This window comes from Ascaphus truei, chromosome 16 (assembly GCF_040206685.1).
Source record: "Ascaphus truei isolate aAscTru1 chromosome 16, aAscTru1.hap1, whole genome shotgun sequence".
NCBI classification, from domain to species: Eukaryota; Metazoa; Chordata; class Amphibia; order Anura; family Ascaphidae; genus Ascaphus; species Ascaphus truei.
The window spans coordinates 47,085,703-47,107,260 of NC_134498.1; the positions used below are offsets into that span (position 1 = coordinate 47,085,703).

Here is a 21,558-nt window from a genome sequence, read left to right on the forward strand (position 1 = left end):
TATGGATGAATATTCATTTCTTCCATTCATCAGCACACACCCAAAGAAAGGAAATGTATGGCTCTGAAAAGCTGACCTTTAAAACTCAATAAAATAAAGTTATCATCTCTACTGTATTATTATTTGTCTGGCCATAATGTTCCCAGACTGAATTCCTGTCCTACATATGACCTCTGTATGGAGGATGTGTGTAGCAATATTGTTATATTTATGAGGTCAGTATTGCAAACAACTCCATGTCATGAGACTGCATGCAACGACTGGTTCTTTAGTTCACATTTACCATAGAGATGTCAGATCATTGAAAACAAGGAGGAATGGGGATGAGGTTCAAAAATCATGGTGTGGAATCGCGCAGTTACATGGACTTAGGCTGTGCCTATAGTGCCGTCGATGGCGACCGCCACACGGCGGGTGACGTCACCCGTCGCCATCGCCACCGGCAAATCTTATGTTTCGCTGGGCGGCGGGGTCGCGGGATTCCGGCAATTTTATTTGTTCAAGGGCCGTCACGTGACTGCCCTTGAAAAAAAATCACATTTTGCCGGCTGTCATGGGAGGGGGGTTTTGGCCCGGTATTGAAGGGGTTACACCCCATTTGGCCACCCCGTGCTCTCACGTGGGAAGCAAGGGGTTAACTGGACTGCGGTTCAGTAAGGTGTTTTTACCCTGCTTCAGCAACCAACTGTGTATTGCTGGTAGAGACAGCTAGGCTCATGTCTGGAGCTTTGGGTGTGAAATATAGCACCTGTGGCAAACGTTCTCTACACAGGAGGCCCAGCTTCAAAGCATTTCTTGACACTGGGTTTTATGGGGGCCAGGGGTGCGGCTACAGAAGGAGATATCAGAATGACCTTATTAAATATAAGAATATAATGAGATGTCCTCGGCTGAACATGCTAAAAGTTACATGTGTGTATCCGTGGGACCGAGTCGCAAATAATGAATACAGACACATGATGTCTAGCAGGTACTAAGAGACAGATATTAATATCTCTCTTAATTTTAGTATTACACGGTAATATTTAGTCTCATTGGGAGCGTCATGCGTGCCGGAATGTATTAATATGTCTTGTGTGCCAGTAAGTATTACTGAACTGAAGTTATGAAGTTATTTAGATAGGAAAAGCAGTTTTTAAACGTCCTGGGGTGGGAGGAGTTTTACTCTGAGGTAAGACTGTCAACCTCCCCACTGATTTATGACAGGGGTTTGATTTAGGTTGTGTTCAATGGGAAATAACTGTATTTAAGGCTGAGCAAGTGTGGGAGGGGGGGGCTGAGGAAATAAGCCCCCTGATTAGAATAATACCCACCCAGTGGGCAGGTATTACAGTGCCCTCAGGTGAGGTGGCAAGGAGAGATTGGGTGCAGGTAATTGTTCTCCAATGGCCTACACTCAATAGTAAGGTATAGACTGGAGATTGCATATAAACGAGCCCCAGCCTATACTCTGTGTCTTCATGTATTTTCGTGATGTCTACATCGGAACCTGAATTATGGAAGAAATGGCCCATCCTGTATCCTGATGGCTTTCTTGTCCAAACCTTTAAGTAAGTGTCTATATTTTGTCTGTTATTTGTATATCATGTGTGTTCACTTTTTCAAGGAATAAACTATATTTATTTATATCTCAGTCGTGTTCAGTTCAACCCAGGTATTTTTGGTGTATATTATAGCTTGTCATAAAGTTACCGTGACACCGGCTTCCACTATAAGCGCAAGCGGCAGCGGCAATGTGTTTGTTTTGGAGCGACGTCGCACCACCGGCACTATAAGCGCGGCCTTAGGTTGCAAATACTTCGTGATAATCAGATCCAACATCACGTTTCATCCACAGAGCTTGGTTCTCACCTTCTGCGGACTGTTCCGAGGTGCAATACGGTGGCCCACGGACCACTACCTCCTGCATAATGATGGAGAAGCTATACACATCTCCAGTGAAAGAGCCGTGCAGCGCTGCGTGGACGTCCCTCAGCAGCTCTGGCGCAGTCCACAGGAGCTCTACCAGAGTGATAAAGAGAATATTAAAATGCTGAACAGATGTTTATCCCCTTTTGCTATTTCTGCTAATGGCACTGCAATTATAGGCTAATGTGTTCAATGCACTTTATCTTGTGGCCCATAAGAAAGTCTCGAAACAAGGGGTGCAAGCTTAAAACCTCACTAAATGCGCCATTTACGTGAAATTCTTTAAGGGTCAGAAACACATTTTTTGCTACAGCCGGGAAAACAATAGAAAAAAGTAAGGGGCTAACTTTACACATCTGTGCTGATGTCTACAAGGACCCAACTATGCACCAACATCCCTCAGTGCTGTCCAGATCACTGTATGTAAAGACATGTGAATGGACCATTGTTAACTCTTTCCTGCAAGTGTTAGAATGGATAATGTTTGATGCGTGTAATGAGGGTCAGAGTTTGGATATTAGGGTTATGGTTAAAGTTAGCTTATCAGGGTGTTGGAATCAAGGGTTTAGGGTCCAATGTAGGATATTAGGGTTAGGTTTACCGTGCGCGTATAGGTCTTCATGTGGGATTCTTTGTGTTAGCAGAATTTCATTGTAACCATAATCAGTCACTTTTAAGACAAAGCGCCCGTCCACCACACAGTTCCGAGACTTCAGCCTCCCGTGGATAAATTTCCTGTGGTGCAGGTATTTCATGCCCTGTGCAGAGTGTATGAAAAGAGAAATAACTCAATTATCTCCAACACCCAATGTCCGGCCTCACAACGGCCATCTAACATTCTCCCTCACCTGCCCATTTCTGTCTCTGTTTGTGAAAGCGGTTGCAGAGTCCTGGCTTTACCTTGACACAGACACATTTCTGTTCCATATGTCTTACGCTATTTATAGGGCAGCCTATCTGATTCAATACCAATATCATGTGGTTCAATGATACAGGCACTCCAAAGTCCAAAAGGGTGAAATGTATTCTCCACGTTTCGGCTCCTATTTATTTATTTATAAAATATTTTACCAGGAAGTAATACATTGAGAGTTACCTCTCATTTTCAAGTATGTCCTGGGCACAGAGTTAAGACAAATAATACATGTTTACAAATACAGTTACATAATGAGCAGGGTATACATTATATACAAGACATTGCATGCACAGTTAAAGAAAATATGTTATGGGCGTATGAAACAGTTACAGACCAGATTAAAATGTGAGACAGCCTTAGATTTGAAAGAACTTAGACTGGTGGTGGATGTGAGAGTCTCTGGTAGGTTGTTCCAGTTTTGGGGTGCACGGTAAGAGAAGGAGGAGCGGCCGGATACTTTGTTGAGCCTTGGGACCTAATGGGGCCTTTATGAAGACTTTGGAGTGCCTGTCCTGTTTTTCTCATATCTATGTGATGCTTTGCTGACACTAGGAGGGTATGCATCCCAGATAAACCTAACCTACAAATACGTGAGTGGCTTGTCTCTGGAATATATACATACACACACACCCACAGACTCAATTGACCTGGCAAACATAACATTCTAAAAGCCAAGGTTCCCATCGATATGTTCCGTCACACTCAGGAACCCTCCTCCGTGCCGTCCCTTCCACTGTTTTACCTTTATGAGATCCAACAGAAGGGACGATTTAAACATCCAGTCGAGTTTCACATCTGCATTTCGGAGGAGATCCTCCAGGCTGCCCCTGGAACAGAACTCTGTAACGATGGCGAAGACGCCGCAGTCGTGGAAGAACCCGAGGAAAGGGTTAATGTTCTCATGGCGCATGTCTTTCATCTGCGTAAAAGAGGAGAGCAAACAGTAATCACTGGGGTTTGTGGCTCACGGCTACTTTGTGGCTATGTCGGTGCTAAGAGAGGCTAGTAGCATCCATGTATCAAAGCACTTCTCCATTAGGCTGCGCGTCAAAACAAATGCATTGCCGCCGTCGCGCGCGCGCTTATAGTAAGCACAACGCGACGGATTGGTCGCGATCGCAGGAAGTCATCTCAATTTGATTTTTCCAGCGACCGCAGCCTGACGTCACCGTCGCGTCTCCGTCGCCGGCGCTATAAGTTGCCTTAGAAGCCCATGTGTTTCATCCTATGGTTTGTAAATAGGTGGTTATAAAACACACATATTATAGGCACGTGTTCTTTGTTTCTGCATCATTGTGTCCACTGCTCTTAGAGCCACAAGGTCTTTGGCGCTGTGTAAGATCTTCCGAAGAACAGTTCAACAAATACAAGATGCTTGAGCAAAGAGTTTATGACGTGCGATGCCGTTTCAAACAGCAACGAAAACGTTTCTTTACCTTGATACATAGGGGCGTATTTATTAAACTGTGATAATGCCAGTAGGGGTATTATTGCACGGAGGCTCCCACTGGAGTCGATGCGATAGTACCCTCCCCAGCACTATCACAGTTTCATAGATAACCCCCAGATAACCCCCTGTACTGGAAGTTTCTGCCCAATTCCCAGCTGTATACTTCAGATACAGACCCTGGATTATACTGTATATCATTCCGATTACATTCATATTCCATCTGCTTGAAGTGTAAGAGTTTAAGCCAGATTACTGAGGCAGATAATATCATTATTACCAACTCGGACCAGCTGGTTTACATGCCAAGAGATTGACACATACTCTATCATGTGTGCATGGCGTGTGCATGTGTGGTCACTGAAACAGCTCATGTCTGTGAGTTCTGTTTCTCTTGTGCAACTATAGATTAAACATAAAAACTGAACCGGAAGGAAAAAAAGACAATTCTATCGTAATGAGAGCGGTCTCATGTTTATGGGAATGTTGCACGGGTCACAATCTGACGCGTGTTAGATTACGGTGTGGCTGCATCTTGTAGGCTGGGGTATCGTTTTACAAAACAAACGTATTCACAGATGATGCGGAATTTCCACATCTGTGTGCGGTATTGGAGTAATGTTGCATTGTATGTATGTCTGTCTCCGTCTGTATGTTTGTCTCTCTGCATGTACTGTCTGCATGTACAGTTTGTCTGTCTGTCTGTCTGAATGACCTTTGCAGAAGTGATATAATACATCCGAGTGATCATGCCCAAAGATGGAAGTAAATATTTGGAAGGAGGAATCGCTGCTCCGAAGAACTTCCCGTCCATGATTAAAGACGTACAGATTCAGTAGCAGGGAGGCGGGGCGCTCGCAGAGCTGAAGTGTATCACCGGGAAACTCCAATGGACTTCAATAAGAGTTTCCGTGTCACAGTGCCCCAATCGGCACTATCATAGTTTCATTGGTAACCTCCATACTGTTAGAGCAGGGCTCCTATACATAGAGGGGTAGAGACTTGAAGTGCAAAATGGTGCAGAACAGAAAGGGAACCATTAATAACGGATCACATAATACAAACCATTTCAAACACGTCACTTGTTCCGGGCTTAAGGTCTCCAAAATCTCCAAAAGGAAACTTTTTCATCCACACCCAGTCCCCCTGGGGAGAGATAATCAAAAATCACCGCTAAGGAACGTAAAGTAATCACGAAATGGGCCCCTGGGTTCTTTCGGTAACTAAATACATTTTTGATCACCTACTAACGCAGGCGCGAACAACTCCAGTCCTGAAGGGCCACCAACAGGTCAGGTTTTTTAAGGCTATCCCTGCTTCAGCACAGGTGGCTTAATCAGTGTCTCAGTCTTTGACTGCACCACCTGTGCTGAAGCAGGGATGTCCTTAAAAACTGAGCGGTTGGTGGCCCTTGTGAACTAGCGTTGGCCAACCCTGGATGTAAATCGCAGTATGGCTGCTAGTTGACACTAATATAACAATAGTGATACCAAACTGAATATACAATTTACACACATGGCCAGGGACAGACAGTGGGACTCTCGGTCTTAACCCCTTAGGCCTTGATCCACAAAAGGGGGTTATGGACTGGAGTTGGGCACCTCTGTGTAGGGGACACTTTGCTCTGTATCCTGAGCCTGGGGGATCCCATCATTAATTGTATGATTACCGGTTGAAGCCGAAACTCCATTCTGCGCCTTTACCAACATATAAAAGGGGTCAATTGTACATTTGTTCCAGTTGCAAAACTCATGCACTACAGATGCAATAAAACAGCACCAGAATTATCAGCTACAACCCTACTGCTTTAAATTAGCTGTTTTATTTTGGATGGATTTCCTTATTTTTGTTGCCCCCGCCTTGCATCAGTTCAGAAGCTTTGAGAAAAATGTCGGAATCGTCTATAAAAGAGAAAGAGTGTATTTATCAAAAACTCTCGGCTGCAACGTTTGATCAAGGTTAGTGCAACAAAACCGCACCAGATTTCCCAAACATCCCCCCTTGCTCCAGTTTTGTGGAAGGAAGACCCCAAAGGCACGCCAACCTGAAGAAGTGAATACCATAAAAAGGGCATTAAAAGTCTTGACACAACATCTCACACAGCGTGACAAACGAGGTCATTGGGGGTCCACCCATAATAATACACACAAGGAGGATGTAGCTCTGTTTGGGGTGTTAAGACGCCGGGAACTCACCTCGTAAACTGCCACATTGGAATTCTCATAGGTAGCAGGTACAAGGCTCTTAACTGAGCCTGACTTCATAGGTGACTTCACACTCTTGGTATCTGACATCACCTGTCCGCTATCACTCGTCCGGCTGCCATCAAGGCTTATTTTCTACAATGAGAAAGGCATGGACCGGTTAGAAAGGAAGAACTCTCGTGGTCACTCCGCCATCACGGTGTGGGGAGCTGCGGAGAAGTGAATCCCCACTAATTCTATCCGTTGGTAATCTGAGGACACGTTGCTTTGGAGTACTGTACTCTACAACAAGGGGGGGGCTCAACTCAGTCCTCAAGCCAACCCCCCCCAACAGGCCAGGTTTTCAGGATATCCCAGCTTCAGCACAGGTGGCTCAATCAGAGGCTCAGTCGGAGTCACCTGTGCTGAATTTTGTTAGGTCCTCTAACTAACTTAATTTTATTAATACGGCGTCTGCAAAATACAAGCAGATACATCTCAGAGTTACGCCATGTATTTCATTGTCTATAAGATAGTAGAATAGGGGGTCCTCAACTCCGGACTTCAAGACCCCTCCCCACCCCCCCGGTCAGGTTTTCAGGATATCCCTGCCTCAGCACAGGTGGCTCAATCAGGGGTGCAGTCAAAGAGCCTGCTTCAGCACAGGTGGCTCAATCAAGATGTATATATATACATGTAGAGGTATCAGTACCGTGTTAGCCGAGCTTCAATAATCAAAAAATAAATAGATGATACCGTTCTGTGGCTAACGAAATTTATATATATAAATTTGACTTTTCATGTCCTTTTTTCAAAAGAAAACATATTTATTTGTAAATTGCTCACTGGCTACTGCAAAAGCAGAAATAATGCATACACTTTTACATGTCTTAGCAACACTTGATACAGTAAATAAAAGTGCGGAGAAATGGCAGATTATAAGTATCTGTATTGGTGTTGACACTAGCTCCACTCTTAACTTACCTTGACACTGACTTGTGGATTAATGAACGTGACGTCGTCCAGAGTCAAAAGAATTTTGTTAGGTCCTCTAACTAACTTAATTTTATTAATACGGCGTCTGCAAAATACAAGCAGATACATCTCAGAGTTACGCCATGTATTTCATTGTCTATAAGATAGTAGAATAGGGGGTCCTCAACTCCGGACTTCAAGACCACTCCCCACCCCCCCGGTCAGGTTTTCAGGATATCCCTGCCTCAGCACAGGTGGCTCAATCAGGGGTGCAGTCAAAGAGCCTGCTTCAGCACAGGTGGCTCAATCAAGATTGAGCCACCTGTGCTGAAGCAGGGATATCCTGAAAACCTGACCAGTCATTAGGGGGTCCTGAGGACTTGGGTTGAGAACCCTGTTAGTAGAATGTTAAACAATAAGTACATTAAACCATCACTTTGCAGCCCAGTGGCGTACTAATAAAGCTAGTGTGTGAAGCAGGGGAACAAGATCATTGTTATGTCACAGGTCCAGATCCACAAAACGGTGCCACATATGGGGATCTGGGCCACGGTGTGTTAGAGACTGGACACAGATAAAGACCATGAAGCCAACATCGTGCCCCCCTAATTACGCTGCACCCTGTCACCCTCCTGAATTCCATATATCCTTTCTTCCCTTATCCATGTCCAGAGCATACCGTTTTTATTTTCTTCTGCGCTTCCCCCTATCAGTACTGCTCCCTGTCCCTGTCTCTGTATCATGCTATCGCTGATTTTTCAGGGCACCATCTTTTCTCCTACATGTTAAGTAGCAGCTCAGTGAGTAAAGTGGCTCAATGTTGTAACACTGAGTTTGAAGCAGGGGAACCTGGTTCAATTCCCGGTGTCGGCTCCTTGTGACCTTGGGCAAGTCACTTTATCTCCCTGTGCCTCAGGCACCAAACACATAGATTGTAACCTCCATGGGGCAGGGACAATCCTATGTAACATTCCTATGTGCCGCGCACTATACTGTAATTGTGAAGTGCTGAGTCCCACTGGGACAAAAGCGTTATATGAAATAAAAATGATTATTATTAACAATAGAATACCCCATGCATGTATGTTAACACTTTCACTGCCATAAGGGCCTTGATTTTATTTCTAAATAGTACTTCCTGTTCAGTACGACAGATGCTGCGTGTGCACTGCTTGGTTGAATTCATATTTTGACACTTCTCCCTGGCAGGGATAGGTCAGATTTTTGGGTGCTATACAGACAAGAATATTGTTGTTGTTTTTTTTGTTCGCTTGTAACGATACAGTGATGTTAATTGTCAGGCGATTCTGTTGCATTATATTATTATTATTGTTACCTTATAACATAAGCAAGTCCATTTATAGAGACGATGGCAACAAGGATGCACAGAGAGATCATTAACGCAAAGACAGGATCGATACCTGGGACAGGGAGAAATGGTCACGTATCAGGTACACAGGAAAGGGACATGTTCTCGCTTCATTTTGCAAATGTGCAAAGAGGTTTGTGTGAACCTACTGCAGGATCACAATCTCCCACACAGTCAGGGGTGTTTGGAAAGGTATGTATGCATGGTATATATATGTATGTGTATGTATGTATGTATATGTATATATGTATGTATGTATTGTGACAAACGCCCCTCTTTTGTAGTGCTGACGTCTGTCTGGGTTCTTCCCGACACAGTCTTCTAGGGTTATTTAATACAAAAACAGGATCATGCAAAGTATTAAGCTGCTTAACTCAGGCTTCTGCCTGCTTTATTTTCATCCAAGTAAGGTACTGCAGCTTTAACATGTGTAGGTTAGAGGTACTCAGATACTTTCATTCAGCAGTTCACTCATTTCATTGTTACAGTATTTCCCACACTGTTATTTCAAGTAAAAAGAAACCAAATTATATAAGCAAAATCCTATCCCTTTCAGGGATCTAACTACACATCAGAATCAGTCTCTCTAACAGCTGCTGGCCAACTAAACTGGTTCCCCAGCTTAAAACAATGCTCTCTCATTTAGGGTCACAAGATACAGCACAGTCTTGTAGCAACAGCAGTAACCATTTGTTTTGTCTTATCTGTATGTGGTGTCCAGGCAAATCCTCTGGTACTGTGATACGTGGCGGGCCGTCAACCCTGACACTGGAAACAGGGGAGCAGCGATACCCCCAGCCTCCAGGCTCTAAGGAGAGAGAGTCAAATGCAAAACCTCTCTGCTCTAAATACCTGTGCATGTGATTAGAAGAGCAGGTGAGGGAGAACTAGAGCCATTGTAATCTGTGGTCTGGATTTTCCATCCAGCTGCCTGAGTTAATGGGAAGCTGTGGAACGGATCATTAACTATTCCTGCACTTTCTGCTCTAAAATGGGGCAGAAAGCTGCCTAACATCTTTGGACTATGTCACAGTATGTATGTATGTATATACAGTATATGTATGTATATATATATAAATACAGTATATGTATGTATGTATATATGTATATCTTTATTTATATAGAAGCATTTATGTACACAGCGCAGCGGTAATACACATGACATAATAGTATAACACATAATGGGAATTAGCGCTTAAAAATAAGTAACACTAGGAAAAGGAGTCCCTGCCCCCAAGAGCTTACAATCTAAGTCAAAGCAATGTTTTACAATGCCTAGCAAGCATGTCTGGCACTGAGTACTTTAATCTGTATTGTTGTATCTGTTCATCTGTTTTCTTGACCGTATAATGTGACCAGACACCCCCACCTTACGCCGAGGAAAGCTGCCGATATATAGCTACGTAGCAAAGCCTTACTCCCCTTCAGCCAAATATCTCCCATTAATATAGGGGCTCTCAACTTCAGTCCTCAAGACCCCCCGACACATCAGGTTTGCAGGATATCCCTGCTTCAGCACAGGTGGCTCAATCAGTGGCTCAGTCTTGATAACGGAACTTGAACTTGCAGGACCTAAGCACCTATTCTTTTTGTGGGAAATCCATATTAAACTCCCTATATGGGTTATAAAAAGAATCATGCTTCACTATTAACAGGTAATAGGGGTGGTTCCATGCTTCACTATTAACAGGTAATAGGGGAGGTTCCATGCTTCACTATTAACAGGTAATAGGGGAGGTTCCATGCTTCGCCTGACACTTTTCCTTAAGCAAATCTCGGTTACTTATTATAATTTAGATAACAATAACATGCACATAGATTACCGTGCCAAAATGTTGGCTTCTCAGCAGGGCCGGCTAGTAATTTTGTGGGGCTCAGTACAGGGGCGTTTGTAGGGCCTCTTACTTGGTCCGGCATCTCCTCCTCAGACGTTGTGCCGCCATGTGACGTCACGTTGTGATGGCAACGTGCCACCATTTGACGTCGCAGTGCCACGACGGGACGCTGTAGGAGGAGAGATGTCGCCAGACTCGGTAAGAGACACTTACAGAGGCTCCATCCCTCCCCCCAACAGTCAGTTTAATTGTTGTGGGGATGAGCGCGGGACGTCTGCAATCGCGGGGCTCGGTGCAATGGAATCGCCACCAATCCGGCCCTGCAGGGATAGACAGAGATACACGTGAACTCACCTCCTGTGCAAATCTTCCCATCGGTAAACCAGCAGTACGAGTCTGCCTTTGGAGATACCCCATTTGGAAAGTGAATGGGCCTTCCCATGTATCGAACCATATCTGCTTCCATATCCACAACATAGGTCCGGGAAAGCTCCCAGCTCTTCACGTCCGTGTCCAGGATGACGTAATCGGTGAATCCGTTCCCTTTCACATCAGTCCTAATCCACTGGTTAAATCCATAAAACTGCATGTTGTTGGAGTGCTGGACCAGGCCAGCCCCGGAGACCCAGGCTTGCTGCCTCTTGCTGCTGTTCATGGCCTGGGCAGTGAAGTATATTGCATTGTATATCGTTCCAAATAACGGGGACACCTGAAGGATGGAAATGTAGAGGATGCACAGGTGGTTCCATTGATAACTGTTCATTTAGCAGCGGCACAGACAGGTGTAAGCCTCTGTATAAATACCAGTATTGTCTTTATTCAATAACTATTGTACTGTATGTCTGAAAAGGAAAGACCTTTTACAATAAGTGGTATTCCTATGGCTGCGCTTATAGTGCCGGCGACGGATACAGCGACCAACGTCGCGTCAAAACAAATGCATTGCCGCCGTTGCGTGCGCTTATAGTAAGCGCGATGCGACGGCACGATGGAGCAATGGCTTGGTCGCGATCGCTGGAAGTGATCGCAATTTGATTTTTCCGGCGACCGTAGCCTGTCGTCGCCGGCACTATAAGCGCAGCCTATACTATATACCAAGGGCGGCCAACTCCAGCCCTCAAGGGCCGCCAACAGGTCAGGCTTTCAGGATATCTCTGCTTCAGCACTGGTGGCTCAATTAGTGGCTCTGTCAATGACTGAGCCACTGATTTAGCCACCTGTGCTGAAGGAGGAATATCCTGAAAACCTGACCTGTTGGTGGCCCTTGATGACTGGAGTTGGCCACCCCTGCTCCAACACCTTCTTTCCCCACCTTTAAATCAAACCTAAAAACGCCCCTTCTGAATGAAGCGTGCACTCACGGCCACTGTCCCACACCCGCAGTAGCACTTAGCAATCATCGTGGCCAAGCCCTGCCATCTACTGCACTTATTCCCCCACCTGCTGTCTCTGCAAGTCTCCCATCATACCACTTAGATTGTAAGCTCTCCGGGACAGGGTTGCATTTCCTATCATCTGAGTTGATGTTATTGTATTCAAATTCCCTATAATGCTTTTGTAAAGAGCTGTGTCCATTGTTAGTGGTGTATAAATACAAATATACATACCTAGATACTTAGTATTGCTATACACTGTAGGACTGGACCTGTATGGCTCTTTCTAGTAACCGTTATGGTGCACAAGTATTTTTAGAAATCTGGGGGCTTTGGCACTAAACTCCAAATGTTACTTTTTTTGTCCTTTTGAATATGCATTTGTGTGTCAGTGAGATTTCCGCTCTCTGCTGTTTGGATCACAGAACCATACTTAGTGTCGTGACATCAAGCAGAAGATCTGGGAATTAGGCAGTGCCGCAATTACTCACTTACCTGGTGCCGCACTTCCCCTTCAGCGTCAAATGACGGTGCGACGTCACGTGGTCATGGCAATGAGATGCCATGTGACGTCGCCGTGTGACATGGAAGTGTCATTTGATGCTGAAGAAGGAGGAGGGCAGCAGGAAGGAGAAGGTAAGAACGTTACAGAGGTCCCACGCTCTCCTCCGTCAATCAGTGGATAGAGAGCGGGGCCTCTGTATATAGGGGGGAGAAGGGGGAAATTTACCACCCCCAAATTTCACCACCCAGGCCTACGCCTATCGGACTTAATAGGAAATCCACCACTGTAGTTAGAGGCGAAGAAACGAAACCATTGTCATGTCATTCAACTGTCTCACATCTAAATCTTGCTGATCCTGTCTCTAAGAATCACAAGGTTCCTGGTAACCGTTTAATATATATCTATATAAATCAGTTATATCACAGTGTTGTGGCAGTTGTGTCCCCTTGTTTCTCCACGCACTTGTGGTATTTTTCTTGGCATGAGAACGGAGGCCCCCACCTCAGCACCAGGCATATAGTCTGAGGTACAGGAATATAGAGGGGTTACTCTTAAATACACCCACAACCCTTCATTATCTCCAACTGCCCGTGAAATGCCTAACCAATTGAATGTATAACCTTAAATGTAATCATTTAACCTAACCATGTATTGTCCTCAGACCTCTGTGCCCAGGACATACCTGAAAACGAGAGGCAACTCTCAATGTGTTACTTCCTGGTAAAACCTTTTATAAATAAAATAAACATCAGTATCTGGATTATAAATGTTGCTTAACCCATTCATGCCAGATAGCAATGTGTGTCTCTGGTCTGTCTGCCAGTGAAGTAGATAGTTGATGTCCGTGCTCCAGGCCTTGGAAGGGGGTTAAGTGAGGAGAAAGGACATACCTGATTGGGCTTTAAATGGGTGACGAGTTCCCCGTTGTCCTGTGCTTCTTGGAAGGCTTGGTAGAAGTGTTTGTGCTCTGACTCCACTGTGATAGTTAGCACAGCATCATAGGCGGCTCTGAGCTTGGCGTTCGTCCTCAGCATATCGTATGGGGTCTTGTCATAGGGTAAGCTGTAGTACAGGGTGTCGTATGGGACGAACACATAGGTACCGTCTGTCATTTTCATGTCATGTGCGATCTCCAGGAGCTGCTTCTGTGTCTGTCCCCCAATTAGCACCGAATGCATGCACATGATGATCACTGCAATACACAGACAGGACACATGGAGAAGACCTTCCCACAGCTCTGTATACTATATAAAGAACTCTCTTAGCAGGAGTGGCCAACTTCAGTTCTCAAGGTCATGGGCACCGATTGAACCACCTGTGCTGAAGCAGGGATATCCTTAACACCTGACCTGTTGGTGACCTTTAAGGACTGGAGTTGGCCACCCCTGAATTAGAGGTATCACAGTCTATGATGAATCATCCCTTCTCCAAGACTAATACAAGTGCCAAAATGTTGCGATACAATGCACAGATTCAACCTCTGCTGTTACTTCCCGCTACTTCTTACACCACTGTTATACTTATTGGGGTCAACAGAACCGATATGCCTAAATAGGTCCTTTTACCGTTAGGGTTTTATACAACAATGACAAACAGCATTCAAAATACCAAGTAAAGGATCAGCATTATCATAGCTCACCCAATAATGACACCTAGTTTCACCCAGTGACACCCTCCCATTATACTCTCTAACACCTTCTACACACCAATAGAAACAAACAAACGATAATCGTGAACAGCCCAGGTCCTTGTTCTGCCGCCATTGTACCCGTGCAGACAGCGAAGGCTGCAGCTCTCGCGGACTCTGCAAAAATCACATTTATTCAAAGCTCGACGTTTCGGCCCTAAATCCTGAGAAAGTTCCAGATGTTAGGGCCGATAGGTCGGTCATTGAATAAACTTGATTTTACAGAGTCCGTGAGAGCGCTGCAACCTTCGTTTTTTTGGCAGCATATGATCTGGAAACGCTCCAGGTCCTGCGACCATCCGTGGCAGTATACAACGAATTTTTACCGCGAGTGCTCCTTTAACTCACAGTTCCCTGTTTTATCATGGATGTCTGCTCTCGTATTGTATACTAGGACATACCTGGAAACCAAGGGCTCATCTCAGTCTGTCATTCTCATGAATATGTAATCGTGGGGAAGGCATCGCTTTCTGATTATACTATTGGGTCAGAGGGTAGACGGACCATGGCGAGAGCCACATGGTTTGCAATTCATGAATAAACATGTCTATGGTTAAATGGTTCAAGAAAAAACAATAGCTTGCTTGGAGAACAATAGCAATGCAAATATTGTCACATTATTGCTACCAGTAAGGGATTAGTCTGTTATCTTTCCAGAGGTTAGACACTATTCTCTAAAACAGGGCTTGGCACCACTCCAGTCCTCAAGAGCCACCAACAGGTGAGGTTTTCAGGATATCCCTGCTTCAGCACAGGCGGCTTAATCAGTCCCTGCTTCAGCACAGGTGGCTCAATCAGTGGCTCCGTCAAAGACTGAGCCACTGATTGAGCCACCTGTGCTGAGCAGGGATATCCTGAAAACCTGGCCCTGTTGGTGGCTCTTGAGGACTGGAGTTGGCCAGCCCTGCTTTAACACGTGATTATTTGTTATGCCCGCACCCTTTCTGCGTGTATGTATTTCTCCTTTCATATTCTTGGCTGCGGGGAATACTCAGAGGTGTGCCGGGCAGAACAATGCAGAAGAAATCTCGGCAGGAGGGACCTTGTGTGATATACAAGCGGAAGACTTTCATTCCCAGAGAAGTCTACAACACACGTTCCAGGGCCCTCTAGCACTGAAGTGGTTAATTCAGATAACTATGGCACAATGATCCAGCCCACGCCTACAGATAAATCGATACGACACAGCCAGAAGATGCCCAAAATACCAGATAAATAGTATCCAGATTGTTCAAGTGATTTTAACATTTTAACAACATATCCTTATATTGAACAGTAGAATGAGGTTTATACAGTGAAACAACATCGATCTGTAACCCCGGCATAAAGAAAAGCTTTGTTTTCGGCGATGGACTCAGAGGGAGGCAAGGCCCCCGGATTCACTAAGCCCCAAAGCAGGCACCCCAGCCTGGCGTTACCTGCCTGCGCCTTGGGGTGCGATACCCCACACCAGCCCTTAAGGAATCTCCAGCTAAGAGGGTTATTTACCAAAATCCCATTCGTGCTAATTTAGGGTGAAACAGCACCAAAGAATTGAACCAGATTTAGGAGACCAAAAAACATCACATTTCTTTCAATGGGATTCCTTTTCTTTGGCAATTCTTGTGCTGTTTTTTTTTTGCACGGCTTTTGCCCCAGTTTTGCCGCAGGAAGACTTCAGTATATAGACCCATAAGTGGGTGACAGAGAAACATGAGACCCGTTCCCAACGGGACCTGTTCGTCTGTTTGACGCCTGTGCAGGTGCGCGGTCGTGTCCTTCTTCAGACCTTATTACAGACCCTTTCTTCAGTTGAAATCTTGAGCGCGGCCATTTATTACAATTCGCTTCCACGTCGTTTCAAGCGCGCAGGGTGTGAACTTTAAAAATAATCCCTTTATTCAGGATGGGAAACATCTTGTGAAACACGACACTTCGGATTGTGTGGAATAAGGCGTGTACATCGGCATTGTGTCATTCAAAGTGCCACTAACAGTAGCGTGTGACACCTGTCTCTGCATCAATGTATCACCTGCGGGCTTTGCCGGGGATTCTGGGAGTAAGACAGGTGAGTGAGGATGTCGCTGGCTCAGGTCATTTAAGCAGTTTATAAATATCTCTTTTAGATACCCTATTGGCACCAGCTGTGCGGCTGGAGCAAGCTCCACGCTAACACCCCCTAACATCCTCACCCCCAAACCTAAACATTATCAGCTGTGCGGCTGGACCATACTCCACCCTGATATATACTCCGTCCCACAATGTGCAGCCACTTTACCTTTTGCTTCAACATTGCCCCTTATTCCCTGTAGAGTGTAAGCTCTCCGGATCAGCGCCTGGTTAACGTCTGTATCTGTTTGCGCTTGCCTGTCCTTATTTGTAGCTCATTCTGCTTCTGTAATATATATATAACTCTGTACCCCGCTACGGAATATGTATGCGCTGTACAAATAAGCAATAATAATAAGGGGGACTGGCATTTTCCAGGCAGAGAAAAGAATGCCCCGTATCTGAGGTGACCGCTTTTCGGTTCACTGATGGAGTTTAAGAAACATTGGGCCTCGCTGCACAACTCTGTCATCCCAGGGCACAGGGAGATTGCAGCTGGAGGTAGGCGCATCCTCCCTGCCCCCTCCGGGCAGTTGCTTAATGCTGGCGACATTGTTAATACTCTCCCACTCATCTTCTTACTGTCAGAGCTAATATTGAGCACAGGAGCGGGACACTGTTCATGAACATTCTCTCTGGTCATCAAACAGCTGAGCAGAGAGAAGCTCTGATCTGCAGATCTAGCCAAGGTTCCCTAAATATTCAAAAATTCATTTTCTAAAATGCTGAGGTTGAAATACTTTCTTTTCCATCTGCTAATATTTTACCCTAAAATAAGCTTTAACTCTTTATTAATGTATGTATATTTATGTTTTAATATATAGAAACAAATTCTCGTTGATCAGTGGTAGCATATGGTTTAGGTTTTTTTTTTGTACTTTCTTGATAATGTCTTGTATATAATGTATACCCTGTTCACTTATGTAACTATGTATTGTAACCATGTATTATTTGTCATCTTAACTCCACGCCCAGGACGTACTTGAAAACAAGAGGTAACGCTCAATGTATTACTTCCTGGTAACACATTTTATTAATAAATAATGTTCCTGTAAATGAAACTAAAAATCTCTCTTGAATCCAGAATCAATACACCAGAAATCAAATAAACTCACTGCGGAGGTTGTCAACCTTGCGGACGTTCTCCAGAGCTTGCCGAATGCTCCTATTGTCCTCTCCCATTGAAACCTCAATTCCCACCGGCAAGCCGTTACTACGAAGGGCGTTTGCCACCTTCCTGCCAGTGTCTCTCCAGATATCATCATTGGACGAAATGACCCCAACATGCGCCCACTGGAAATACTTCATCACATTAAAAAGGACCCTGGTGGGAGAAGGGAGCGTCCTGGCAAAGGTGGGGTAGCTCTTTACATTGTCCAGCTCATAGTTGATGCAAGCCCAGGAAAACACAGCCTTGTTCCAGTTCTTGCCTAGTAGAGTAGCAGCATCGCAGTATCCTGGGTTGGAAGGGCCAATAAACCCAGACGCTGCCCCAGAATAAGTAAGGAAGGTTGAAACAGCCTTGGAGGTTTGGCAATCTTCTTCAAGTACCACATAGTTAAATAAGAGTCCCAGCTCTAGAGAAGCATCCTTGTTGATGCGTTCTATGGCTAACTTGGCAGCAACGTTCGGGAGGGCTTTGGAAAACAATGGATCACATGCCCAAGGTCCAACAACTCCCACTTTGTATGGGATAGAGTGCACAAGCTGTGGGAAGCAGAGAATAGCCACGAGTGACCAGCACAGGAGTGTCTTGGATGGGATGGGGGGGAATAGGAGGTATTTACTCTCAGTCCATCTCGGGTAAGTGGTACATGGTAATACAAAGCTATGAAAAGGCCAGGGCTCCTGTGGCATTGCCCTCCTGCAGATAACAGTTGCAGCTAATAAAGAGATACTTCACGCGTCACCCTCCTGGGGTTAGATTTTGGTTAGGACAGCATGTCCAGCGCACCCCTGGCAATGAAAAGGGGAAAATGTTAGTCTCAGATTTTGACACTTAACAAAATTGTACATGATGGTAGCAGCCGTTTAGAAGTTGTTTTCAAGGAAATGTTTGTACTAATACACGTGAGCATTCAGACAGCATCCTTATCATTCTCTGTACTGGCAAAAACTCTAGTAGTTTCAAATCAAGGGAAAGATAAATATCATATATTTTCTTATGGGGACTCACAGCAACCGCTTCTATTGTGAATGATCTTATAAATGCCTTAGATTTTAGTCCAAATGCCTGCAATGTAGGGACCAGTGCATAATTCTTATGTTCTTGTGCCTTAACTAACCTCTAATGAAAAGAAGAGGTGTATTGTATATTCCATATACAATTACCCATGGAGGCTGGGATGGCAGATACAATAGATAACTTAAAAAAAAAGAAAAGAAAGGAAAGGTATACAGGGATATACCAAATAAGTAAACATGGGAAGGTGTATTTTTCCCCTTGTGAGATATCATTGGATAATGTATCACTGGGGTTTTTTATTTGCCTTCCTCTGTATCAATATACTGCAAGTAAAAATATAGGATTAAGTATTTGTCATCTAAATTTAGCTTAGGTTGAACTCGATGGACATATGTCTTTTTTCAACCTTATCTACTATGTAATTGTGTGTGTGTGTATATATATATATCCCAGTAGGGGTTACTTTTTGGGTTACAGGAATTATATGCTTGGCCCCTGCCCCTCTAAATAAGGTGTTTACCATTAAAAAGCAGAGGGTTAGCTTCGTTCATTTTCTACCCAGAGACATGGGGTGAGGGGGAGATGACAAACCGGAGAACAGGATTCCACCCTGGGACCCCTGGAGGAGAGACACCGGAGAGGTCTCCCCTGTATATAGTCATGTAAATAAATAGTTTAGGGTAGGCAGCCCTTTGTTGTTTTGTAGATACAGAAGTGTCCTTATAGTTAGGCTCCCTATAGTAAGGAAGAAAAGTACAGGCTCCCAAAACAGGGAGACCGGTGCCCCGTAGGAGTTGCCCAATCTGCAGCTCTGGGACCATCTGATAGAGAAGCAGGCAGATGCCCGAAGGCCTGTCCCTGTGGTGAGACCCCCAAGGGGATGAGGAGGGCCAGGAAATCCCTGTGGTGAGACCCCCAAGGGAATGAGAAGGGCCAGGATATCCCTGTGGTGAAACCCCCAAGGGAATGAGGAGAGCCAGGATATCCCTGTGGTGAGACCCCCAAGGGAATGAGGAGAGCCAGGATATCCCTGTGGTGAGACCCCCAAGGGAATGAGGAGAGCCAGGATATCTCTGTGGTGAGACCCCCAAGGGAATGAGGAGAGCCAGGATATCCCTGTGGTGAGACCCCCAAGGGAATGAGGAGGACCAGGATATCTCTGTGGTGAGACCCCCAAGGGAATGAGGAGGACCAGGATATCTCTATGGTGAGACCCCCAAGGGAATGAGGAGAGCCAGGATATCTCTGTGGTGAGACCCCCAAGGGAATGAGGAGAGCCAGGATATCCCTGTGGTGAGACCCCCAAGGGAATGAGGAGAGCCAGGATATCCCTGTGGTGAGACCCCCAAGGGAATGAGGAGGACCAGGAAATCCCTGTGGTGAGACCCCCAAGGGAATGAGGAGAGCCAGGATATACCTGTGGTGAGACCCCCAAGGGAATGAGGAGGACCAGGATATCTCTGTGGTGAGACCCCCAAGGGAATGAGGAGAGCCAAGATATCTCTGTGGTGAGACCCCCAAGGGAATGAGGAGAGCCAAGATATCTCTGTGGTGAGACCCCACATTGTACTATAATTCCCTGCACTGTACTGTCTCTCTTGTAAAGCGCTGAGTATAGCTGTGGGCGCTATATAAATAAAGATATACATACTGTATATAAGAACCGCAGCGCTGCAGAGTTGCATGCATACTGTATATAAGAACCGCAGCGCTGCAGAGTTGCATGCATACTGTATATAAGAACCGCAGCGCTGCAGAGTTGCATGCATACTGTATATAAGAACCGCAGCGCTGCAGAGTTGCATGCATACTGTATATAAGAACCGCAGCGCTGCAGAGTTGCATGCATACTGTATATAAGAACCGCAGCGCTGCAGAGTTGCATGCATACTGTATATAAGAACCGCAGCGCTGCAGAGTTGCATGCATACTGTATATAAGAACCGCAGCGCTGCAGAGTTGCATGCATATAGCCTAGTACGGTACACATCACAGTGACCGAGGGTAATATCCAAATAAGCTTTCTGAGAAATGAAATCTATTGTGAAAGTTCATCATAATCAGATATGTACAACAGGAAATATTTTTCATAATTCAGACGGTTGCTGCAATACACTTCTATGAACACATGAAAGGGTAAAACTGTTTCTATGCATTGTTTTGTAATAATGAAGCAATACTTATTTTTTTCTTCATAGCAGATCAGTCTGTTCAATGTTTCATCATAGTAAAACACTGTGTGCTCACAGTTACCTACTAGTAAAACACTGTGTGCTCACAGTTATGTACTAATAAAACACTGTGTGCTCACAGTTACGTACTAGTAAAACAATAAATGTTCATAGTTTTGTAATAATGAAACAACATACACTCATTGTTTTGTATCGGTGGAACAATATAAGCGCAGTGTTCCATAAACAAAAGTGGAATATTAGTTTCAGTAAATATTATTAATGCAGGTTAAGCGTAACACTAATAAATGTGCCAGTTCTGCATTCACAGTAAAGTATTTAATAAAAAAACAATAGCACTCACCCTTTAATATTCTGATTGTGCGCACCTTGATTCGTTCTCAATAGGCGAGTAATTTAACCATTACAACCTAAATACATTAGTCTCAATAAATCCCAAGGATGGCATTCCCATGACACAGCTGTCAGCATCGAGTCAGGTGAGAAAGAAAGAACGACCCTTCCATTGTCTGTACACTGCGCCTGGGATCCTCATATATTCATTGGAAACTCATGTTACCTGGTGTAAAGAATTGAGACGTGTCATAAACCTTTCAAATCACTATTCAGCATGTTGACCAAAGGCACGGATTAAGATTTGCAGTGAAATGACGCTTTAAATCCTTTAAACTGATCACCCCCCATCAGTGTTAACTAACGACCTACATGTGACCTTGAGTCGGATAACCTCCCCAGCCTTCACTTACACAATATGCTTTATTCCCTTTTCAGACCGTGGGTTTATTTCATAACTGTTGATTTTTTTTTATTACTTAGCTCTTTGTATTGAATTTGCACAACACACTGTATAATAATAAACAATTATTAGATAATTATAGAAGAATTACAGGTAAGC

General features: G+C 44.6%; 1 protein-coding gene across 1 annotated transcript in view; it reads right to left on the reverse strand.

Moving 5' to 3' along the window:
* Positions 1 to 21,211, reverse strand: part of GUCY2F (guanylate cyclase 2F, retinal) — a 34,635-nt gene extending 13,424 nt beyond the window's left edge. The window contains exons 1-11 of the mRNA XM_075573452.1: positions 21,007 to 21,211; positions 17,402 to 18,242; positions 13,402 to 13,703; positions 10,988 to 11,342; positions 8,766 to 8,850; positions 7,439 to 7,535; positions 6,467 to 6,610; positions 5,337 to 5,417; positions 3,567 to 3,743; positions 2,510 to 2,666; positions 1,852 to 2,001 (exon numbers count right to left, since the gene is read on the reverse strand). Coding sequence (XP_075429567.1) covers positions 1,852 to 2,001; positions 2,510 to 2,666; positions 3,567 to 3,743; positions 5,337 to 5,417; positions 6,467 to 6,610; positions 7,439 to 7,535; positions 8,766 to 8,850; positions 10,988 to 11,342; positions 13,402 to 13,703; positions 17,402 to 18,143 — 2,290 coding nt within the window. The 5' untranslated portion in view covers positions 18,144 to 18,242; positions 21,007 to 21,211. The remainder of the gene's footprint in view (positions 1 to 1,851; positions 2,002 to 2,509; positions 2,667 to 3,566; positions 3,744 to 5,336; positions 5,418 to 6,466; positions 6,611 to 7,438; positions 7,536 to 8,765; positions 8,851 to 10,987; positions 11,343 to 13,401; positions 13,704 to 17,401; positions 18,243 to 21,006) is intronic.
* Positions 21,212 to 21,558: the final 347 nt, after the last annotated feature.